The 22,266-nt window shown below is 40.4% G+C and overlaps 2 protein-coding genes across 4 annotated transcripts in view; one reads left to right on the top strand and one right to left on the bottom strand.

Moving 5' to 3' along the window:
• Nucleotides 1–21,380, bottom strand: part of agtpbp1 (ATP/GTP binding protein 1) — a 26,475-nt gene extending 5,095 nt beyond the window's left edge. The window contains exons 1-25 of the mRNA XM_035658226.1: nt 21,249–21,380; nt 19,698–19,757; nt 18,229–18,359; nt 13,633–13,700; nt 13,125–13,188; nt 12,585–12,731; nt 12,050–12,181; nt 11,760–11,853; nt 11,560–11,597; nt 11,073–11,281; nt 10,782–10,959; nt 10,475–10,527; nt 8,669–8,785; nt 7,381–8,168; nt 6,937–7,020; nt 6,599–6,688; nt 6,198–6,346; nt 5,950–6,037; nt 5,523–5,667; nt 4,895–5,045; nt 4,142–4,322; nt 3,783–3,912; nt 2,975–3,106; nt 2,129–2,305; nt 836–987 (exon numbers count right to left, since the gene is read on the bottom strand). Coding sequence (XP_035514119.1) covers nt 836–987; nt 2,129–2,305; nt 2,975–3,106; nt 3,783–3,912; nt 4,142–4,322; nt 4,895–5,045; nt 5,523–5,667; nt 5,950–6,037; nt 6,198–6,346; nt 6,599–6,688; nt 6,937–7,020; nt 7,381–8,168; nt 8,669–8,785; nt 10,475–10,527; nt 10,782–10,959; nt 11,073–11,281; nt 11,560–11,597; nt 11,760–11,853; nt 12,050–12,181; nt 12,585–12,731; nt 13,125–13,188; nt 13,633–13,700; nt 18,229–18,359; nt 19,698–19,729 — 3,530 coding nt within the window. The 5' untranslated portion in view covers nt 19,730–19,757; nt 21,249–21,380. The remainder of the gene's footprint in view (nt 1–835; nt 988–2,128; nt 2,306–2,974; nt 3,107–3,782; nt 3,913–4,141; nt 4,323–4,894; nt 5,046–5,522; nt 5,668–5,949; nt 6,038–6,197; nt 6,347–6,598; nt 6,689–6,936; nt 7,021–7,380; nt 8,169–8,668; nt 8,786–10,474; nt 10,528–10,781; nt 10,960–11,072; nt 11,282–11,559; nt 11,598–11,759; nt 11,854–12,049; nt 12,182–12,584; nt 12,732–13,124; nt 13,189–13,632; nt 13,701–18,228; nt 18,360–19,697; nt 19,758–21,248) is intronic.
• A 62-nt stretch (nt 21,381–21,442) lies between these two features.
• The window catches only part of naa35 (N-alpha-acetyltransferase 35, NatC auxiliary subunit), an 8,717-nt gene continuing 7,893 nt past the window's right edge, over nt 21,443–22,266 (top strand). The window contains exons 1-2 of one of the 3 annotated variants that reach the window (XM_035657929.1): nt 21,443–21,696; nt 21,812–21,851. In XM_035657929.1, the coding sequence (XP_035513822.1) occupies nt 21,631–21,696; nt 21,812–21,851 (106 nt within the window). In that variant the 5' untranslated portion in view covers nt 21,443–21,630. The other 2 variants (XM_035657930.1, XM_035657931.1) reach the window with 2 other exon arrangements.

Genomic DNA, 22,266 nt, shown 5'->3' with positions numbered 1-22,266 from the left:
TGTGACGAGAGCGATAAGCAAGATACGATTTGTTCGATTTGACTAGTCAAATTACTGTTTGTCTTACAGTTGAACATTCAATGCTGCCATCCCTCGAATGCACTGGCATTTAAGTGGATGAGCACACGTTCTGACACTGATCCCTTTAATATATTTCTTTCTGCTAAAATATTCCAGCTACAAGCGGTTGTGCAGGAAGGCAGTGTACTGGTTTGCATGTTCCCTGTGCATTTAATGTGCATGGGTACCATCCTGTGCCCTCACAAACCTCACTGTGTCGGTGTAAATGGTTTTATAAAAAAAAATAAAAAAAGATCTTGTGGCTGTTATACGCTCTCTTAGAGAAATAATAACACTGCTGACAATTATTCATACCCATTCCCCCTCTCACTCCAGAGTTTTCATTATATTCATCACACACTGATAGAATTTCAATGATGCTCACAGCAGCCGTGTATAAATGCAGGCCTACATTTGTTTCTTGAGTAGTGCTTCAGAGGATATCCGGACAGTCTCACCGTTGAGTAAAGTATCAGTGCCAAGGGGGAACGTGTCTGGCAGTGAGGAGGGTGTTTTGTGCAAAAAAGAAGACTATGGCCATTTTACTGTTTTTCAGGTAGAATTTGTAACAACAGAAAACACTTTAAACATCTCATCTCATCTTGAAAAAGTTGCATGAGGATAACAAAGCATTTACAATGGAGAGAAATAAAAAGATCTGAGTCTGTGGCTGTCGTTGATGCCACCATCATCATCATTTCTACTAGTATAGTTGTCACAGCATCTGTGTGCACCTGCATGAACTGTGTGTTGTGGCTTGCTCCACTTTACTAACCTGACCACTTTAGACTGTGTCCCGATGATATCGCTCTCCAAATCCAGCAGGTGTTGGTGGTTGCGGAGCCCCGTCAGCCTCTTCAGCCTCAGCAGGGCCACGCAGAACTGAGCTCCCATCTCCTCCAGCTCTCTTGTACCGATCTGAAGACCCTGAAAAGAACATGTACATCAAAGAGAATTTAAAATACTAACGTCAATACAGTCACACACAAAAACATCACAATCACACAAACTTGCATGCACAGTCTGTGCACACTTCGACAGATTAATTTAAAAAATAATTTCAAAGGTTTAACAGAAATCTACTTTAAAATGGTTTCTGTGATTTTTTATAGCTGCTCTGGAGTCTGGGGATGGAGCCGTTGTCCATCTTCAAACGTCCCAATTCTCAATGCTGGAAAGCACTTGCTGAGGAAACTTTTCATGTAGAAACATGATAATATATTTCATTTGCAGGAAGCACACATTCAAACGCATATGCACTCACACCTGCAACCCTCAAAGTCTTCACAATGCTGTACAGTGATACAAGTAAATGAATACTCGCCCTGAGACACACACACACACAGAGCTTACCCCCAGCTCAACCCAAAACCCCAAAACTTTCATGTTTCTTTTTCCCCAGAGCAGAGCTAGGAACATCTAAACTTGGCCTGGCCACAGAGATATGCAGCTCATTTCAGTAGACATTAGTTCCTGCACATCTGGACAAATACTTCCACACAAACCAGAGGGGGTGCTAATCAGTGCCAAAATGGCATCCCTAGACTACCTCTGCATATGTAAGATGTTGACATTGGCAGAATTTAGGAGGAAGGAAATCAGCTGGGATGGAAAGACAGAGAGAGAAGAAAGGGAGGTAAAGGGGTCAAAAGACAGAAGGAGAAAAGACAGAGGTGAAGCAGATGCAAAGTGGAAAAAGGACTGCAGCTCCACCTGGTGGACAGTTGGAGATTTATAGAGGCACCTCCCTCTCACTTACAGAGGGTGGACACGACACCTCGACACTGCGATACTTTTTTGTTAAGATTTTGTCAGAAAGGAAAATAGCTCTGAATAATTTACTCCATTGTTTATTGGCATACATACTAGCTGGTCGCAGTCTTTGTCCTTCTCCATCTCTACCTCCTCACATTTCTTGTCATTTTTCTTTACCGTCTCTATAATAAAAAGGCAAAAAATGCTCCAAAAATGTGTGGAGGAGTATTTAACTGCAGGTTATTCTACTGAACTTTAACTGGACAGGTCTTTTTTGTCCATACCATATAAACAAAATTAAATACACACTTACTTTATATTTGCCCTGGTCACAACCACAGAGCGTGCTCTCCATGGTGTAGCTGCGTTGCACTCCAATCTCTCTCCATACAACAACGCGGGCGGTTGACTCTTTGGAGCGCTCCACAACAAAACTACAGCTTGCCATGCTGAAGGCTGGGGCAATCTGGGACAAGATCTTAGGAAGTGCCTGAAAAACACATGAAAAGCAAACGATAAAGTACATTTTATAGTAGGGACAAATAACTGTGTCCAACAGAGATGGGCTTGTGTACAGAGCAGTTGCTTGGGAAAGCAGTATTGACTGTTGCAAACCAAAATGTTTGCTGTGGGCTTGTAGCCTGAAGCTACACGTCCACTAGGAAACTCTGCATTGAACTAGCTCCTTTATTAGCATTCTGCTCAGTGAGATATATTTTCTGAATTCCCAAATGCAGAGAGAAACAACAACCTGATCTTGACCTGACCAGCTTGACTGGTGAATGGAGAGAAAAAACTAATCAAGGTGAATTACTAAAATTGGGGATTTTTGTCAGATAGGCGCTGATGTTGAAATCGATGTTATTGCAAACAGATTAAGTATCATTATGTAGATTTAGGGCGTAAACTAAACAATGAGGAGATAAACTCTAACTCAGTTTTAACGTGCAAAAATATTGTAAGGTGATGTAAAATGGTGCTACAATCTCTTCTTAAGTGAGGAACCGGATTTCAATGGATACACTACACAGGATAGACCTGTGCAGTGATGTGAGCACAGTAATCTGAAACAGAAAGGAAGACTGAGAGAGAGGTAAGGATCAGTGGGTGTTCATTTACTTTTGTGTGGCACAGCACGTGTGTGTGTGTGTGTATTCACCCTGTATCCAAGGTCCTCTTGTAAGTCACTGGATGTAGCGCTGATATTGGACTGCCAGACTGTTTCCTTCACGCTGCAGCCGTACATGAACACATTTTTCTTCCTGGAATGGCCGTGGTAGTCACAAAACACCTGTGCGTTCATGCACACAAAGACACATAGGACATGGAGAAAGGAAAGCATTAAGAATGTGATGCATTATTTTAACATTGCATTTCTCAGTAAGACAGTGAACCAACATTGGCTTTATTTACTCTTCCTCTATTTTTACAGACTCGTTTACTTAAGTGGCTATGTAAAAATAAAAAAAAAGTAAAAACACAATACCTGAAATTAATTCACTAATCATCAAATGAACTGTGTTACTGCACTATTAAGTTGAATGGTTCACTGATGTCATTGTTACTGCTCATATTTTTCAAGACATTTTCCTGGGTCTGTTTCCAGAGGAAGGACAGCAACCTCACCTTGCTTTGTGTTGTAAAGTCATCACCCTTGCAGAGTAAACACATCTCCCATCAAAGCAATATCCCATTATATCCAACTTGCTGACACACACTGTAGCACAGAGGCCAATGGAGGCTGTTGTTTATGGCAACTGCATTCATGTCTCCAAACTAATTTGGTGATTACCTGATGGGAAATTTAGTGGACATGCAGCCAGAGTGTGCAGCTGAACCGGAGGGACGGCACCACCATTAAAAGAGATGTTAGGAGAGATTTCTTTTATACTTCCCAAATGACAGATGATGCAGCAACGTGCAAAATGCCCCAAAGTAATTTAAGTCCAGTTAATTAGAGGTCATACCAGTGGTGCCCTCTGTATGTGTGCAAGGTACTGCAGCAGGCTCTTAGTGTGGTAGATGGTGGGGTGGAGCTCAGGATTGGGGTTCTGCCACTGGCGATTCAAATCCTCTCCACTCAGAGAACAACGATGACTACAGCAGAAAGGAGACGGCAGAAGAAGGGAAGGATATATAGAGTGGAGGAAAACAGAGCAACAGCTAGAGAATATTTCAAGACAAGATTTTGTGTGTTAATATAAATAAAGCTGTGACCAACGTGCAGGCCCAGGTTCAGCAGATGTATGTGTCTTCAGTGTGTATACTTGAAAGCTGTGAATGTGCGTTTGTTTCTTTCTTGAGACTCTTTTTTTTTTTAACTCACTTTCCATTTATAACTCCATCAGGGTTGAGCATGGGGACTATCTTGAAGATGTAGGCCTCTCTCAGGCTGGCTGCTAGCGGGCTAGTGCCCATCAGGAACTCCAGCGTGCCCTTCATTACCCAGCTGGCGTTGGTCTCTCCAGGGTGCACTCTGGCCGACAGGAAGATCAATGGACGATTCCCTGAAGAAGGAGAGAGAGGGAGCGCAGCACAAACACAAACAGAGGGAGATGGAATGAGCAAAAAAAGAAAAAAAATCTTCAATTTAAAGTTTTTCACGGCTGAGAAACAGCATCAGTGAACTACAGTGGACAGAAAACCTATTTGGGAAGTAGTTGCATGGCCTGACACCCCAGGGCTTTTCTGGTATAGTAATATTCACTATATTCATGAGCATTACTGAAAAAGGAACATTTCAGTCAGGTGTTGGTAAAATTCTTCAAGGACAATATCCAGGAGCGAAGCATTAGAAGGTTTAACTAACTAATGAATTGTTACAAAATAATCAAATATAATAAGTCTGCTTGCTTACTCTTTGCCCTGAAAGAGCTCAGTTTGCTGAAGATGTGAATGAGATGCTGTGATCATGATTTTGTTGCAACATTTTTCTAGAAGAATAAAATGATTCCTGGAACATTTCTGGCTAAATGTTAACATCTGGGATTCATTTAACCTTATTTCACCAGAAATCTTGCAGCTGAGATAAAAAATAAATAAAAGATACATGTACACCAAGCTACACTGATTTACTTACTAAACTGACAGATGTGATCATTGGAGTTGGACTCCGGCATGGCAGTGATAGTGAGAAGGGGGCAGCCATTTCCCCCCAGGGTTTCACACAGGACATCCTGTCTCAGGTAAATCTGAGGGGTCCTCAAAGCCTCCAGTTTGGACAGGTGCATCTGATGATACAATGACAGAATAACAAATTACAGTTTTTCACTTACTAACATTATTATCTACAACTTCCATTTGAGCCCCTACGCCTCTTGGGTTTTACTGTTGTATTGTTGTGCCGGCTGCTTATTAGGCCACTTGTGATAAAGTGATTCAGATTGGGCTTCTCTATTGTTGCTTGTATTACAGGCAATTCTGGATGGTCACCCTTGATAAAGGCAGACAAAATTTAATTATAATAACATAACTGTTGACATAATCAGTGTACGGTAGTTTGAGAGCTCATAATTGGAGGACATATAAATGATAAAACACTGGAAACAAAACACTGGAATCCATCAAGAGGCAGGTGCATCTGTGGTCACACTGGGGGGCTTAGCAACAGGAGAACAGAGTAATAATTACTGTGTGAGCACATGCAAACACACTACAAAATGCTAATGTTCTCTAAATCACAGCAAACAGTGGTATTGTAAAACTACCTTCAGAGTGGAGTATGTATAAGGGTAATGATAGGCAAAGTAGCAGACATCATCCTTGTGGCTGAAATTTGTGCTGAAAGTCATTGTATAATAGGATTTTCCTTTCTGACCACCAGCTGCGATGGAACTCCTCGCGAAATGATTCCTGTGGAGAAGGAGGAACATTTCATGAGTAAATGTTGGACAATATAGCACCTTTTAATTAATGAATTAATGAATTAATTACCTTTTAATTCTCTTATCTACCTTAAACACATACACTCACTGACCACTTTATTAGGTACACCTGTACAAACGGCAGCTCTGCCATAAATTCCACCTGGTTTATAATGTTCAGTTTTTGGTGCCCCTCATGTAACTGTAACACTATTTTTTTGCCTTTCCCCTCAATATATTGCCAGGTCCTCTGCATTCTAAGTGTACCTACTTGTAGTAACAGATGTCTGTTCCTATTCTGACCCAGCGAGGCCTGCCACTGATCGCCTCCTGCACAGAGTACATGAGCACCTGCATGCCTACACACACACACACACACACACACACACACACACAAGGAGAAAGGTACAAAAGCTCAGAATTTGTGCTCTCTGATGCTCACACTCAGATGAAGAACTATCAAAACAACTGTTGGGTGTTTCACTTTGTTTTTTATCCAGATGTTGTTTAGAGTCTCACCATAGTTGAACTGGCTGTTTGACTTCTCACAGTTGATGATGTTGAAGCGGTAGGTACTCCCAACACGCATGCCGCTCACCTCAAAGTAGAACCACTGGTGGTAGTGATTACTGTTGATGTCTGAATTCAGCACAAGGTCATACTCATATCTAAAGAGACACCACAACATAAACTGTAAACAGGGACCCAAACATCATCAACCATAAACAATAATGATGCAATAAATATTTTGTTTTTAATCTAATTTCTATTAAGTTGACATAAGAAGAAAGCTGAATATAGTAAAAGTTGACAACAGCTTTAAATGTTATTAATGCGATAGAAGGTGATTTAATTAAAACTGCACATCTGAAATTTGGACTCTAACTTGTTCCCGTTATTGACTTGACAATAAAACTTACTTCCTAACTTGAACTGCCTTCCTGAGGTTGCCAGACTCAAACTGAGAGTTAAACTTCAGAGATTCGCCACTGTCTTCAATTACAGGACAACTGAAACACAAAAAAAAACACAACAATATTTAGGAGGGACAAACAACACTCTTGAGAAGTCATTACCCTTCTCAATATATGGATGATGAATTGAGCTAATTAGCTTTGTGAATGTCACAGCTCTCGGTATGATCAGAAAAAAAGGACAAATTGTAGCTTTTGTCACTGGGATGGTAAAAGTTGTGATTTTAGCCACGATGATTTAGCCAGAGTGATGTAATGCTTTAGATTAGTAGATAGAAACTCACCTGGGGATGTCGAGATCGTAAACTACTTTATCCAGGATATCATTAGGATGAATCAACCTCTCAATGTCCTGGAATATCTTAGACCTGCAGGGTTAGACCCACAACAACAAAACAATGAATGGGTAAAAATGTTTTCCATTAAAAATATTATTTATTAATGAGGATGAATGAGATAAGCTATAATAAATGCTTTTTCCCCGCTACTATAACATTCCACACGCCACAGAGTTTAAAGTGTAAACTTTAGTTTGAAAAGCCAATTTGGACTTTAAAGGCAAAGATTTAGAAATGTTTCAAAATATTTGTTTGTTGGTTTTTACTCTGTTCCTCCTAATTGCATGATTTATGTTATTAATGTTAGTTAGTTAGTTTTCAATCATCTGCATACTCTTCAGTTTGTATGCTTAATGATTTCTGCAAATAACTTTCCTATGAATGTCTCACCTCTGGACGCCATAAACTCTCTCCATAAGAGGTTCCCTAAATGTTGGGGCTACATGGCCAAAGTAGTCGGGGTAAGCCACTTCAGCGTACTGGGGTACAGAGTTTGTTCCCTTCACCATCTCCACGTAAAGGTCAGGGTCATGCATCGGTAGGAGCAGAGCCGTGTCTGGCACCTCCAGAACTGCTCCTTCCCCTCCTTCATCCTCCGTGCCCTCTGAGCCACAATCCGAACCCCAGTTACTGCCTCCTCCACCCACACGACGCGTAGCAATACCCCCCAAGAGCAGAGGGGACTGTATGTGTCTTGTGGCATTGACTGGGGATCCTTCTTCTTGTTTTACTCCCCTTCCTCCTCCTTCCTCTGCCTTTAGGACCCCCTCCTCTTCTAAAGAGACACACTCCAGCACATGTGCTAATTCCTGTTCTATCATCTGTCCTTGAGAAGGAGGCCTGGTGAGCGAGGACAATGTTGTACGTGTGTCGGGGGAAGGAATGTGGCCCTCCTCTTTTTTGTCTTGGTCCTTGGTGAGGTGGATGGTGTCCAGTTCTAGAGGCGTTAGGGGAGCAGGAGGAGTAGGAGTGGTCGCAGAAGGAGACGGCAGCGTGTGTTTTCCTTTGGTGGGGTTGCAATCCTCCTGAGTGCTCGGTACGGGGACGTGCTTTGGGGACAGGGCTTGAGCTGTGGGCACTATGATTGGCCGAGTGGATTGACTTGAGGCTGATGATGAGGAGAAGGATGACGATGAAGATGTGGTAGAGGCACTCTTTGAGCATTCAAAGTTATAACCCTGTAGGAATAAGATATTTTTTATCAGAAACAAATGTTTGTAGAAGAGACCAAGCAACATTTTTCCAAGACCTTCATCAGGCCCTTCATGTACAATGAGCCAAAGGCTTAAAGACACACAGTTATTGCAGTTATTAACAAGACACACACAGTTTGACGTTAATTTTTGTCATTAAAAGCAATACACAAAAATAACCAGGAGCAACATACACTGCAAGTAATAAAAGTAAATGAGAAAATAAATAATAACTATAATGAAAAATCTATTAAATTCAGTGTAATTAAATTGAATATAATCAAATAAATATTAAATAAAAAATGTATAGAAAAAAATAGTAGGATTAAAAAAGTAAAACTAACTAACCTGACATAACTGAACAGTCTTGTACTGTCACATACTTTTAATATACCAATTCAACCTAAATTCATTTAAGACAGTGATGTTTTGGTCATTTTGCTTTCCACTGTGAAATCGTATCAACATGTGCACAAAATACTGACCTGGAAGTCTTCAGAAAGCTCCAAGAAGAACCTCTCATAGACTCTCAACTCCTCAAAAGGACGTCCAGGGTTCTTTTTGGGATGTAGCTTGTTTAGGTCCGTCTCTATGTCGTCATTCTGATTAAAAAGAGAGCAAACACAACTGGTAACCATCAGACCATTGGGCTGTCTGGGTGTATCTGAGCTATTGCTTAAGTCTCAAGGATTATGAGATGGAGAAAAGAAGGAAAAAAAGAACTGCAGCTAATGAGAAAATAACAAAAGTGTGAGTCTTGTATAAAGACACCAAAAACCAACCACTTATTATTTTGCTTTCATTTTAGGGGGATTTAGTGGTGTTTGGAAACTCTGAGTGCCTCCCCTGGATTGCTTACTCACTCTCTTTCCCTGGCAAACAATATTTGGATTAAATCTGGAATTGTAAATGCCTATCAGACATGGTTGACATGTTTGACATAGTGATAGGAGAGTGTTTGGCACTGTCTGGTGAGTTATGACTGCCCTCTGCTGGAAATGTGAAGGAGTGCAATTAGATTGCATCAACATCAGCTCCACATAAAATTATATGATGACCCAATATATAATATATATCAATATTAATAAAATTATGATTTAGCATAAAGATATGTAGAATATTCTATTAATAACAATGAGCCATAAACATTTAGTGAATATAAATAACACTATATCGCCAATATTCGATATACCGCAAGAAGAACCGCTAGATAAATTACATCAAATACTCGACAAAATAATCGGTAATCATCCACAAAGAAATATACAGATATCTCTTGTGTCTCGCGTCTGTCTCCCGTCGATAAATTCCAGTCAACCTAAAAAAAAAAAATTCGTCGACAACGTTCCATACAACAAAATAGAGAGAAAGATAGAACGCAACAAACGCAAGACACAACAGCAACAAACACACACAAACAAAAAAAAAAAACCAACCAACACCCACACACACACCACCACACACACATATATATAAGGGGACTGTCGCTATTAACAACAAACATACTTATACGGCTGGGAAGTATTCCCCAAAAAAAAGATGAATAGTAATAAAAAGTAGCAACAAACCAACCAGACTGGTAGAACTCAACTGTTTTTGGTAATTGAGTCTCATTGCAATGACAGGAAGAGAGAAAATGTTAGCAAAAGATGTGAGCAGCCATGATCCAGCAATGAGTGAGAGATTTAAAAGACAGAAGAAATTTTTAGTATATTTCTTCAAACACATGGACCTTTTGATCTTACTGACAAGTCTATGTAGTAGCAGTAGCTTGTTACATTACACTGTTCTCCATGGTTGGGTAACTGACATCAGCGACATGTTTTTGGGAATATTAATTAGTCAACATGACTTTGAGGCAATTACTCGGGTTGCTTTTGCCAATTAGAGCTGTCAAAATTGTCCTCAGTGCTTTTTTAGGAGTTGCTGTTCGATTTTGCACTCTGCAAAACATTAAAGGGGGGAAATTAACTCATATGTACATTGAGAAGATTCAACCTATAGTGCCACATGAAAAAATACATTTTTGATTGGACATGTTTTCTTTTAGATCAGACTGAGGGAAGAGCTCAAATATTTTACCAGACAGCCTGTGAACGCAAGGAAGCAAATTAGGTGAGTACAGTCCAAGTACATAAGTCTAACTAGTGAGAAAGCAAGCACCAAGCAATGTGCACTAAGCATCTTTATTACACCTTTATTCCTAACACATGTGATGTGTCAGTTTAGTGAAGTTAGAGTATGATGTGAGGTGAATGAGAAAGCATTCTGAGGATGGAGTTGCGTCTTACGTACGTCTTACCCTTCTTTAAGGGCTTGTTGCAGAGCTGATGAACTTTTCTTCCTGTAAGGCACATTGTGTGCAGCAGTGTCAAGAGTGATGCCAGTAACCATTTAGTCGTTCCAGGGATATAATCATTATTTATGTGTGTGACTGTGTGTTACGTAGAATTGAATCTAGGAGCGATAAAAAAGTCTATGTGTCTGTCCCTATTGCATAATATTCAATGAAAGTAGCACACATACACTGTGATAAGCTGGGGCACACTCTAGTGAAGTGTATGTGTGTGTGTTTGTCAGTGCGTCCTGTGTTCTCACCCCCAGGTGGCTGGCTGTACAGCTGTGCCACAGGCCCTACAGCGGGGACATGTGGCAGCTGATAGTGGAAGGCCGATTTGATGGTGGGCAGAGGCAGACGGTTCTTCGGAAAACACTTCCTCATGATGAGACTGGATGTGTTGATCAGAGGATCCAGAGTCCGGACTGGGAGACACTCCTAGAAATAAAAGCAGACAGAAAGTAGAGAACAGATGAGACTGTGTGTGTGTACAGTACATATGTGTTGCATGCTTTGATTATTTGCCATGTGTATGTCTCATTCTCACTCACAGTGGATGAGTTGTAGAGGACCCTCATGCCATCAGCCTCTACGAATGCTTTCCGGCCGAGCTTGATGTTGGTGATGTTCCTGAGGCAGACGAGCAGCCCTTTGCGAATCAGCATGTGGCGATGACGCGTGTCATTGCGGTGCCAGTCCAGGTAGAGAGCTAGCAAGATAGGCACATGTCCACCATCCACTGCACGGCGAGCATTAGTTTCTGCACAGGGAAGTGGAAGAGGGAGGAGAGAAAGTGCTGATCATTTTTACTTTATGACTGTGGGATGGGTTGAAGAGAAGCATGGGAGAAGAAAGTTGGGGGTTAGGTAACTTGAAACCCAAGTCGAATGATCATTTACTGTCTACAGCAAAGGCTTAATGATGATGGAGGTGAGAGAAGCAGAAGGGGACAATACTGCATGGACGCAAAGAGTAATAAGGAAGGATCACTACACTATTGAAGAGTCAAAAGTCAATGCTACAAAGCAAATTACTCACTGGATTTGAGCAGTGCTCCCAGTGCGTCCAGAGCTACCCTGTTGATTTAGAAACAAGGCAAATGCGTTACATGGTCTGCTGAACAAACATCAATGACAGATGTTAAAAAACTCTGCCCGAAAGAGGTAAAGCCTGTGGATGTCACTAGATTGTCAGAACACAACATTCATGCTGGCTCATTAACACAATCAACCGCTTACTTGAGCAGGCTGGTGTTCTTTTTGCTGTACGGCGCGACGATCTTGAACATGAGTTCCACCACTCCGTTCTTGCCCAAAGAAATAGCATTCACCGCTGAACAAAAACAGACACAGCAATGAGGGCATACAGTATCAGGTAGATATAAAATGCCACTGAATAGTTAACAGTGCTGATATTATTCACAGATTTGTATTAGTCCTAGATGCTGTTGTATTTCTTGGGATAATCTGCTCTAATTCCAGAAAAAGAGAGAAATGCAACAATTTGGGAAGTGTTTACAATGACTTACAGTTAGTAGAGTAAACTCTGAGGACCTGCAGGCAGGGCAGAAGCAGTTTGGTGTTCTGTATGTTCTGTTTCATTAAGTTGACGGTGACGTTCAGAGCTCCGCTCAAACGTGCCTTCACCCCAAACTTTCTGTCTGAACACAGAGGATGAAATATCAGGGATTATGCAGAGAATAATCAGATTTTCTGTGTTTTTGTCTCTTTTGCAAAGCACTGGATAACAATACAGTCTTAAGGGCATCCTGTAGAGTTTTTGACCACTAGTAGTGCTACAGGGCAATGTTACAAGTACCCATTTATTTTGTTTGCATTATTCACAGACACAGATGGTGCTTACATGCATAATTTTTTAAAATTTGCTTTGTAAATTTGTGTATGTGGAACAAATGCACTTAACATGTTAGACCTCAACAAACAATGTATTCTGGTGAGAAATACAGAATATAAACTTATTTTTTTATTTGTTAACAAGAAAACTCAACAGGGCACCAATAACCAAACTTAAGCTGACATAAGTGACATTATATTTTGGCCTACCTTTTGGGCCAACCTTGGCCAGCAGTGAGTGAAGTTGCAGCATGAGTTCCTCACTCGGAGGCAACTCTTTACTGGCAGTGATCAAAATTTGGAACAATATCCCCGTTCCTCCTTTAGACACAAATACTCCCACCCTACGACCTCTGCCTAAGACAAAAAACAACCAATACAACTGCATAAATCACGATGGGATAAACACAACATGGCCAGGAGAATAAATTGCCTTAAGGTACTGTAGGAATCCATGAATAAGGAAGTTGAAATCCTGTAAAACACTTAAACAGTCCCAGCTAGATTTACAATGTGCCACCTTTACAGTTATTAAAGTGGCAAAATGTATTGTTTATGCTTTTATAATATGTTAAATACTTCTCACATTCATGAAAAAGTGAGCACTTTGGATGTACCCTACCTTTTAAATTAGAAATGACAGTTAAATTGCAGACTAAGTCATTATTCAGCAAGAAATTAAATGCTATTATCAGTTCCCAAAAATCAGGGCAGGAACTGCTCATCAATGTTGAATTTAAAAAAACTCACCCACAGTCAGTAGCTCACTGAGAATGTACAAAATGTTCAGAGTGGTCTGGACATCCCGGGTGTTCTGTCAGAGACACACATAAAACACTTAGTAAACAATATACAGGATATATATATATATATGTTCTCTGTCCTGGATGTGCAGTTTAATCTGGCATCAAACAATTCATCAATGTGACATCCACAGCAGGGGCCACAGCTGTTCATACAAATTAATAGATGCACTGTTTATGTCTCTACATGCAATGTTTTACTCTGCCAAAGTTCACATCATGTATCTCACAAAGGGAGGAAAATACACATTCTGAAAGAAAGAGTTTGACACACTTATTAGCTTTCTTGCTCAGAGTTAGACAAGAGGATTGATACCACTCTCAAGTCTTTATTTAAATGTGAAGCTACCACCAGCAGCTAGTAAACCTTAGCTTAGCAGAAAGAGGGGTAGCTTAATGCTAAAGCTTCAAGTTTAAAAACTGTTACATCCAGTTGTGTTGATCAGTGAGCTGACCTCCAGTGAAGCCAGGATGACCTCCATGCCACTGGAGCCTTTGGACATCACCTCTTTTCCACTCTTCTCTGTAACACACAACAAAATAACAATCATCAAAAATGTGAAGACAAACTGTGCCGCAACTTGTGCAAAACAACTGAGTTATTCCAAGTACAGCAGGCTCTCCCATATGTCCGGTCAACCAACAAACACCAGTCACAATGTCACAGAGGATTATCTTGGAATGTGAGAAGACAACTGTCTTGCGTTATTTGTAGTCTGAAAGATTCTGCTGCATTTCACAATATATATTTAGATACTGTATCTTTAAAGCACAGTTTTACATTGTGTCAAATGATGTGCTTTACTGTCCTACTTAACAAGACAACATATAGTTTGGTTTTGCTCACTTTTATTCCTCTCTTACTCTCTGACTTTCAGTTACCTCTGAAACGTACCCAATTTAGGAGCTGACAGATTCCAGGTGGTGGTCCTGTCCTGTTTATGTCCTGAGACAAATGCAAGCTCTCAAAGCAAACACAGGACTGAGAGAAGTCCTCCAGCCTTTTTAAAAATGACTTATTCAAGCCAACATTGAAGTTTACACAGGATTATAAATTATAGATTTTCCTTTCATATTAACAAGGAAGTCTGATTTCTTGTGCGGCAGCAGATTGCGGCAGAAGCATGCTCACTCAATACCACAATTGGAGAGTTATATCACCTGGTGATGATCTTACACACATGAAGGGTTCATGTGTCTGTGCATTCGGAGTGTCACTGAATAGGAACGCATCATAACAGCAGGTGAATGTGGAAAGGGTGTCACCGTGCTTTCATAATTGATGATCTTGCGCCAATAAGCATATTGAAGTTCACTTACACAGTGGAAACACAACTGATGTGGTTACACACACACTTTCCACAAACTCACTTTCCAGACGGGCACAACTGTGTGCATATCTGAGCATGTGAACACACAGACAGACACGCACACACTTCCGTGCTTTGAAGAGCGGTGACCTCTTAAACATTTCTTTCATGCCAGACTTTTTAAAGCTATTCAAAACCAAATGGCATTTCAACACTAATCCTTAAAAAAAAAAGCATGAGGGATTACACTAGAGAGCATCACTGGAAAAAATATAATAAGCAATAATTATTTGATGCAATTTCTATCTATTTACTGCATTGTACAACTGCAGTGATTTTATTTTGTTTGTTAAAAGGTGGATTCTAATAAGAATGAACCTTTATGATGGCAGATTGTGCCAGCTAATTGTGATCTACACAATGTCCTGTAGATGTTGCCCTTCAATTTAAAAACCATAATTTATGACTTTTCTAGTGATTACAGTTATTAGTCAGCTCAAGTTGACTGCTAAAAGTACAGAACATGAACTGTGGAGGTTGTAAAAGTCAGAGTGGTTGTTCTAATCTCACTTCCCGTACTTACTTGACCCAGAGAGAAGTAAAACATGTTTGAACGCTCCTTGAATTGCCATCATAAATAATGCTAAGATATGTGAAAATCTATATCTTGACATATTGCATAGCTTACTTCAACCAGTTGAAATACATGAAATATTTTTCCAGTATATTTTCAGCATTCTGGGACGTACCTGGCGGTTCCAGGGAGACCACAGATTGATAGTATCTCCTGTTGTAGTGGTACTCCATTTCATAACAAAGATCTCAGAAGGTCACCAAAACTCTCTAGTCAAATTTTCCAGAATCACAGGTGGACTGACACTGAAGTCCTAAGCTTACAGCACAAGTCTACTGTGAACCTAAACGCTCAACAGTTTGACAGTCTGTATGAAGCGTTAAGGCACTTTCTCTATCCCTCTAAATAAACTATTCAGCCGGTCAATCCTCCAACTGTGTACCAACACACTGAGCTTAGGTGAAAGACTCTGAACCCAGTAATCAGCACCTCACCTTGCACGCGACCAGAAACTAAACCACCAACTGCCCCTATAGAAAACTGACTGTATAGGATACCTCTCCTCACACGTCCTCTCCCCTTTCTCCTGACCCCCCTACTCAGCACCATGAGGAAAAAGAGATCTGCCATACTAAAATGAAAACAGTTTCTGACAGCAAATGAGCAATAAAAAAAGAAAACTGCAGCCTCTAAGACTGAATTAATTTTCTACTAAACCAAACCAAAACTCATATTGCTTGTGGACTGTTTTTTATTGTTTTTATATATTTCTTGTGAGTTTATGGCTACTCAACTTGCAACTCCTTGCTTTCCTTTCTCCCTATCTTCCTTTCCGCTGGTATCTCTTGACTTTCTTCCTAATCTCCTAAGACTGTGAATATGAGACAGAGTACAGCAAAGTCCGTCCTAGGGTGTATAGTTACTGTGAACAGGGTTACAGAACCCCCTACTTACCCCTTAAACCAACGTCACACTCAGACATTTCCCGTTGACGCTGCAGGCAAAGTGTGACAGAGAGCCAAGCAGTAGATGAGAGAGGAACAGCTGATATATCATGATTGACAGGGTCACAGGGCCTTTCCACTGTGTCCATCAGTCATGATGGATTAACTCTGACTTTCCTTTGAAGTCAGAGGAAGCAACAAATTATGGCCAGAGGGACGACAAAATTCAAGAAAAGCGAGAAGGAAGAAGCAAGTTCAAAAGTTGCCAGCAGCCTCAGAACTACTCGGTAATGATTCAGCAGAATTCTTCATTCCACACTGTCACACAAAGACTCCACTAAAGCTTGACTCAAGTGATTACAGGTTGTCCTCGCTAATAAAATCCACACTGAAAAGAGCACTAACTGAAACCTACTAGCTCCATGGCAAGGTATACTTAAGAGCTGCAAACAAATACGGAGTTTGTGGGTCAGCATCCACATACGCAAACAGGTCAAATCTCCAGTAATGAAGCTGGGCCTGTAATGACACCGTTCACTCACTCACTCTTCCTTTCAGTCAGAAAGACAAAACCACAATTTGTATCTCGATTAGCCAACAGCTGCAAGAATCAACTATTTTCATAAGCGATTAATGTATCAATATTAGATTTGTTTTTCAAATAAGTGATTAATCGATTCATAGTCTATAAAATGTCCTAAAGTAGTAAAAATGAACATCAAAATTTCCAAGAACAGCTTGTTTTGTAAATTCAATTTACAATGATGTAAAACTAAGAATCTGTAACCAGAGAATGTTTGACCTTTTTTCTTGATAAATGACATAAGGATAACAGAGCTGCACTGATTAGTCAATTAGTTATCAACTATTAAACTATTTTGATAATTGATTAATTGTTTTTAATTAAAATCTTCTGATTACAGTTCTCAAATGTAAATATTTTCTGGTTTATTTAGTTCCCCATGACTGAACATCTTTTGGTTGTGGGCAAAACAAGACATTTTTAGGACGTCACCTTGGGCTTTGAGACAGACGAGTTGCAGCCCTAAACCATTAAGTATCCCCCCCAAAAAAATCTGTTTGATGAATCAATTAATTAACTAATTGTAAAAGTAAGGGAGCATCGATGCTTGCATTTCCAGTTATCTCATGTTGCAGTCTGTTCTACACAAAGACATGGCACAAAGCCTTCCTCTTCTGATGTCAGGTCTTCTTCTCTGCTCTCCTTTCAAAGAGTAATCAGAGAAGCAGATCGGGAGACACTATTAATCCATCCACACTTTGACTACCGGTGCGCTAACCCATCTCTATTTACACAGCGACCGCACTGAACACATTTTTAATGAATTGATCAACTCAACCTGACAAGCTAAAGCTTTGCATCAAGACATTTTAAAGGGAAACTCTGTCCACTGGACACATCAGTCAATTTACAGATGTTGGGGAGTACTACAGCCTTTTGTGGCTCCAGAGGGAGCTCAGCAAAGTCTGAAAAATAGCCTCAAGTGGTACCACTTCACGTGTTGTTTGGGGCTGAAGACTACAAGTCTGCTAATGAAATAAATCTGAGGATATGGAGTTCAAAAGAAGTCAGCTTACCAGACCTGTGTAGCCTGCTCCTTATCTCTGCTTGAGTCTAGCGGCTCGAAGCTACATTAGCCGCTGCTGGCTTATCACACCCAAATCTCTGACTGAACTGTTGTCAGTCACGTTGTGGATAAAGTAGGTGCGTGGTTAAAACAATGAAGAATAATGTGTGAAATAAAAAGGATGATATATCTGTTTTTGCTGTCCATAATAAATCAGTGGCGTACTCTCTTTTGAATCAACAGGCTGTTTGTCTGTGAGAGTCTGTGCCTATCAGTGTCTGTCCTTGATACCACATAGGTTGGCCAATCAGCCTGAAACCATCAGTGCTTTGCGTATATAGTGTGGATTACAGCATACTCTGTGTCTATTTTATTGTATATTGCATTTGGACTAAGATTAACATATTACAATGCATTATTATTATTATTATTATTATTATTATGCAGGTATGGGGTACAATGCAGTTTAAGGCTTCATGTTGCAAGTACCAAGAGCCACATCACTATATACTACCCCTTGTTCTCTAAACAAAAACATAAATACATGCAAAATTCTAGATTTTGTCTCATCTTGTTTCAGTTTGGGTACATACGATTGCCTATTTTGTGTGTGTGTGCGTGTGTTTGCTCTCACCCTGCGTCTGTATGAGATGAAGTATCTTTGCAGTGACCTGTCTTGCCATTTCGACATCCCTCACCATGGCCTCTCCATTCATCCTCTCCAGCTGGCCCAGGAGCATCAGGACCCTGGAGGTACTGGGAACACTGGGAATGCACACAAACACACACATTTTTACATTTTGGAAGGTTGTATATTAGTAGTTTCTGAACCTTTTATAACTTTTTTTTTTATTAACTTCTGATTGTTAAAATGTTTCCAAGGAAAACATTTGTCACTACCTTTGTGGCCCCCTAGTTGGCGCCCTGAGGCCGACCAGTGGGTGTGAATGGCTGCTATGTGTAACAGGAATGTATGTAACTTCATTTATAAATGCATTCCTTCTGGAAAGGGCAGAGATCAGTATCACGCAGCATAACGTGTCATAAAACTGCATTTACAAACAAATCAGATGGAAATCAGGAGATTTCCTGCTATAGAGAAACATTCAGTTTTATCAGTCTAAGAATTTAGCATTGGGACACTGGAGAACAGATATAAAGCAGCCCCTCACATGCAAACATGCCCTTACATGCCCACAGTGAGTCAAATGTGTCTTGGCCAAAAACAGAGTAATAACCAACCAAAATAGCATTTACTGTAATATAGTGCAGAGCTAAAGGAAAAATAACAAATTGGTAACGTTTAAAATACTGAGGCAGTCTCCAAGGGATTCACTATTCCTGGGAGAGTGACCCATCCCCCATTTATAACCTTAGCACAGTGGCGCTCAGCTGGAAACACAAGGTGAGAGGTCAGTTGTTGGTACAGCAACGGCAAACATGGGGGAGAGAATCAAAACTCTGTGATTGCACTGAGTGGAGCTGAGTTTCTCATATGTCCTTATAAAGACAGAGAGAGACAGAGTGTGTGTGTATGCTGAGACAGAAAAAGAAAAAAGTGAAAAAATGGCAAGAATGAAGGTATGAATGAAGTATGGACAAAGGTAAACATATTGAAGGAGAAGTAAAGTCTAAATAAACACCCTGCATAAGTCACACAGGTTAACTAGAAATTCAACAAATTATAATACACATACTTGATAAGGACAACACACTGAAAGTTTTTTTTCCAAGCCTGAACAGAACAACAGAATTCAAGATAAGGTCATCATGACAAATACATATGGAAAGGGTTCAAGCAAGGCCACACAAACACACTCTCTTTCACCCATAGACAGTACAACACTAAGATAAAGCAGCAGGGACAAACACTGGTGCAGAGAGTTAAAACGGTAAAATAATACAAGAACAGGATCACATCAGGGAGGGTAAAGGTAAGCACTTAGTGAGGGAAAGAGTGAATTTGTGAACAGATGGTTGTGACAGAGCAGCTTTCCCACAGACACACACACAGCAACGCCTGCATGTGTGTTTGTGTGTGTGTGTGTGTGTGTATGCATATGAAATTGTATTTGTTTGTCTCCAAATAGAAAAACAACTCACCCTTTCTCTGTGGCCATTTTGGGTTTGTTCATTTTTTACCACATCAACATTTCATGTCATCTGCAAGAGAAAGAAAATACAGACCTCACTGACAAAATAAAAAAAGAGGACAAGATAATAAACATTCTGCACAATTTTAGAAATGAGCATAATTAACCTCTGGCTCTGTGTGCCAAAAGAGATCCCACTGAACTCCCCTCTGGTGCAGTCGCAGGCTCTAGTCAGCCCTGCAACTATGCCAAACACCAGCTGATGACAAATCTAAAATGCCCATGGCTGGGGGAATGTGTTGATTTGTCCACATATGTTAGCCCTGTAACAAACTAGGGACCTGTCCAGGGTGTACCTGCCTCGCAGTGAGTGTTAGGACAGCCACCCGCTGCAGGTTGATGGCTCATATTGACCTAACCAGAACTGACAACCTCCTGACTGATTTTACACAGAAACAAAAAGGGCTGCAGATCTCAAAGAGAGAGAAAAGATCTGTAGACAAGGTCATTTGAACACAGGGTTTGAAAAAAAAAAAGAAAGAACAGCTGCATTACATCAAATGACAACAACACTTAATTCATTAAAGGCAGAAAAGAAGCATCATTCAGCAAAAAAAAACATCTACCAAGTTAGTACAGAGAGAGAGCTCAGTGCATTGCATTTTCACAGGTCTTCCCAAGAGCTTTTAGATTATGTCACAGTGAATACAGGAGCATTAATGGGTCGAGATAAGACGAGTCATAAACAATGCTGCTGTAAAGTTTAAAGCTATCAGTCAACATCAATGTGTCAGATAGATACACTTAGATTTTCTTATAACAAGGTTATGATGTGCTTAAAATCACAATGACTTATTAAAAAATTGAACCAATAAAACACAATACAGTCCCCAAAAATAACAACACACAATAACATGTTTAAAGTATTTTTCAATTAAAAACGAGTCTTTAACTAAGCTGGCTAACCTTAACTCCTTGCTCGGGCTTTTCCAAATATCAGTCAGACTACAACCCCCCCCCCAACTTACTAGACAGGTAATTTACACCCACATGAACACACCTGAGCACATAAGGTAACGCCCTGGTACGTTTGGTTGAGGAGGAGGAGCATGTATGTAGCTACTGGTGAGACCTTAAAGTCTTCTATGATCGAGATAATCTATCAGATACAGCTGACATGTTGTTGAGGCCAGCTTACATGGGACAGATGGTGGCCTGCCCACAATAACCCCACAGGGCTGCCTGCTTCCACAAACCACAACATCCATGCAGAAGACATTAAGTTGCTGCCATAACACCAGGCTGCAGGGAAATGTGGTTTTGGCGAGGTAAACAGCAAGACAAAGCTATTTTACAAGATGCAAAGTCAGATAACGTAGCTGAGGCTGGTGTCCGCTGCACCTGCTGGACTAAGTCACTCATGAACGGCCCCCCGTCTGCGACAGCAGGGCTAGCTAACAGAGGGAAACGCTAACAATAAAGCTGCATAAAGAGCACACAGGCGGTGTTAGCTGGAGCGGCAGGCCTGTGAAATAATGACAAAAAGGAGGATTTTACGAACCTGCACGGAAAGGAAGTGTTATCCCATTCAGAGTGCACCAATTCCGAGATAAGAGGGGACTGCTACTGTGTGTCTGAGCGTTGCCTGAAACGCCCCGATGATGTTGTGATGAGACCAGCCCCAACTGTCAGAGTCCGGAAACAACGCGAGAGGACGTTTTGTGTGCGGGTTTTACCGAGACGGGGTCACTCGCTTGGGGTTAGGACGAAGGTGCAAAGTGCCCGAAAGAGACAAGTGCATCTTAATCTTCACCAAAATATAACAACAGTATAGATTTTAGACCCGCACTGGACTCGTTTTAAGCTTTTAAAACTTGTCCGGTGGCTTGTTTCCACTCAGGACTACATTTCCCAGATCGACCCGGGCCGATGACGTACAATTTATGCGCCGATCTTTACAGTCTTTCAGGAGATCTTTATTAGCTACATGGTTATTACAAAATACTAAGGTAGGTGGTACTTTAGAGCGAAAATATGACTTTCTTATGATTGTGCTCGTGTTTTTTTATACCTGGTCGAATTGAATAATCTGTTAAATTCACGAAAATGTGGTTTTGTTCACAGGAAACATCCACTGTGGGCACCATTAGCTCGTTAGCACACGGTATTACAAGCTACTTTGACGTGATAGCTACCAGGTCCTGTATCTTTTAGTGCCATGCATGAGGAACCCGAGCTGCTGTTAGTGTTTTAGTACGTTTCTGTAAACAGTACACATTTGGGTTAACTGAAATAAGTAGAAATAGTGTTATTTTGGTGTATTTGTTTGACATTTAACTGTTCTCTTTCTCTCAGTGAGATTCCTCCTAATGACAGTAATGATATTTTACTTGTTCAGGTAAAATATGTATATGCTCTAAGCTCAATATGTAACTTAAACCTCAATCAACTTGTATTTGTATAACTGCTATATGTGCTTTAAACATTATTATGTAAATATACCCCCATGATATCATCTTGCAACTACAACTCTTTGCACCTTACCTGCCTATTTATCTTTTTTATCTTTCCTATCTAAG

Source organism: Morone saxatilis, unplaced genomic scaffold, assembly GCF_004916995.1.
Source record: "Morone saxatilis isolate NCDOM2014 unplaced genomic scaffold, NCSU_SB_2.0 Contig16, whole genome shotgun sequence".
NCBI classification, from domain to species: Eukaryota; Metazoa; Chordata; class Actinopteri; family Moronidae; genus Morone; species Morone saxatilis.
The sequence above is the reverse complement of the archived record's forward strand: the minus strand, read 5'-3'. Positions and strand labels throughout refer to the sequence as shown.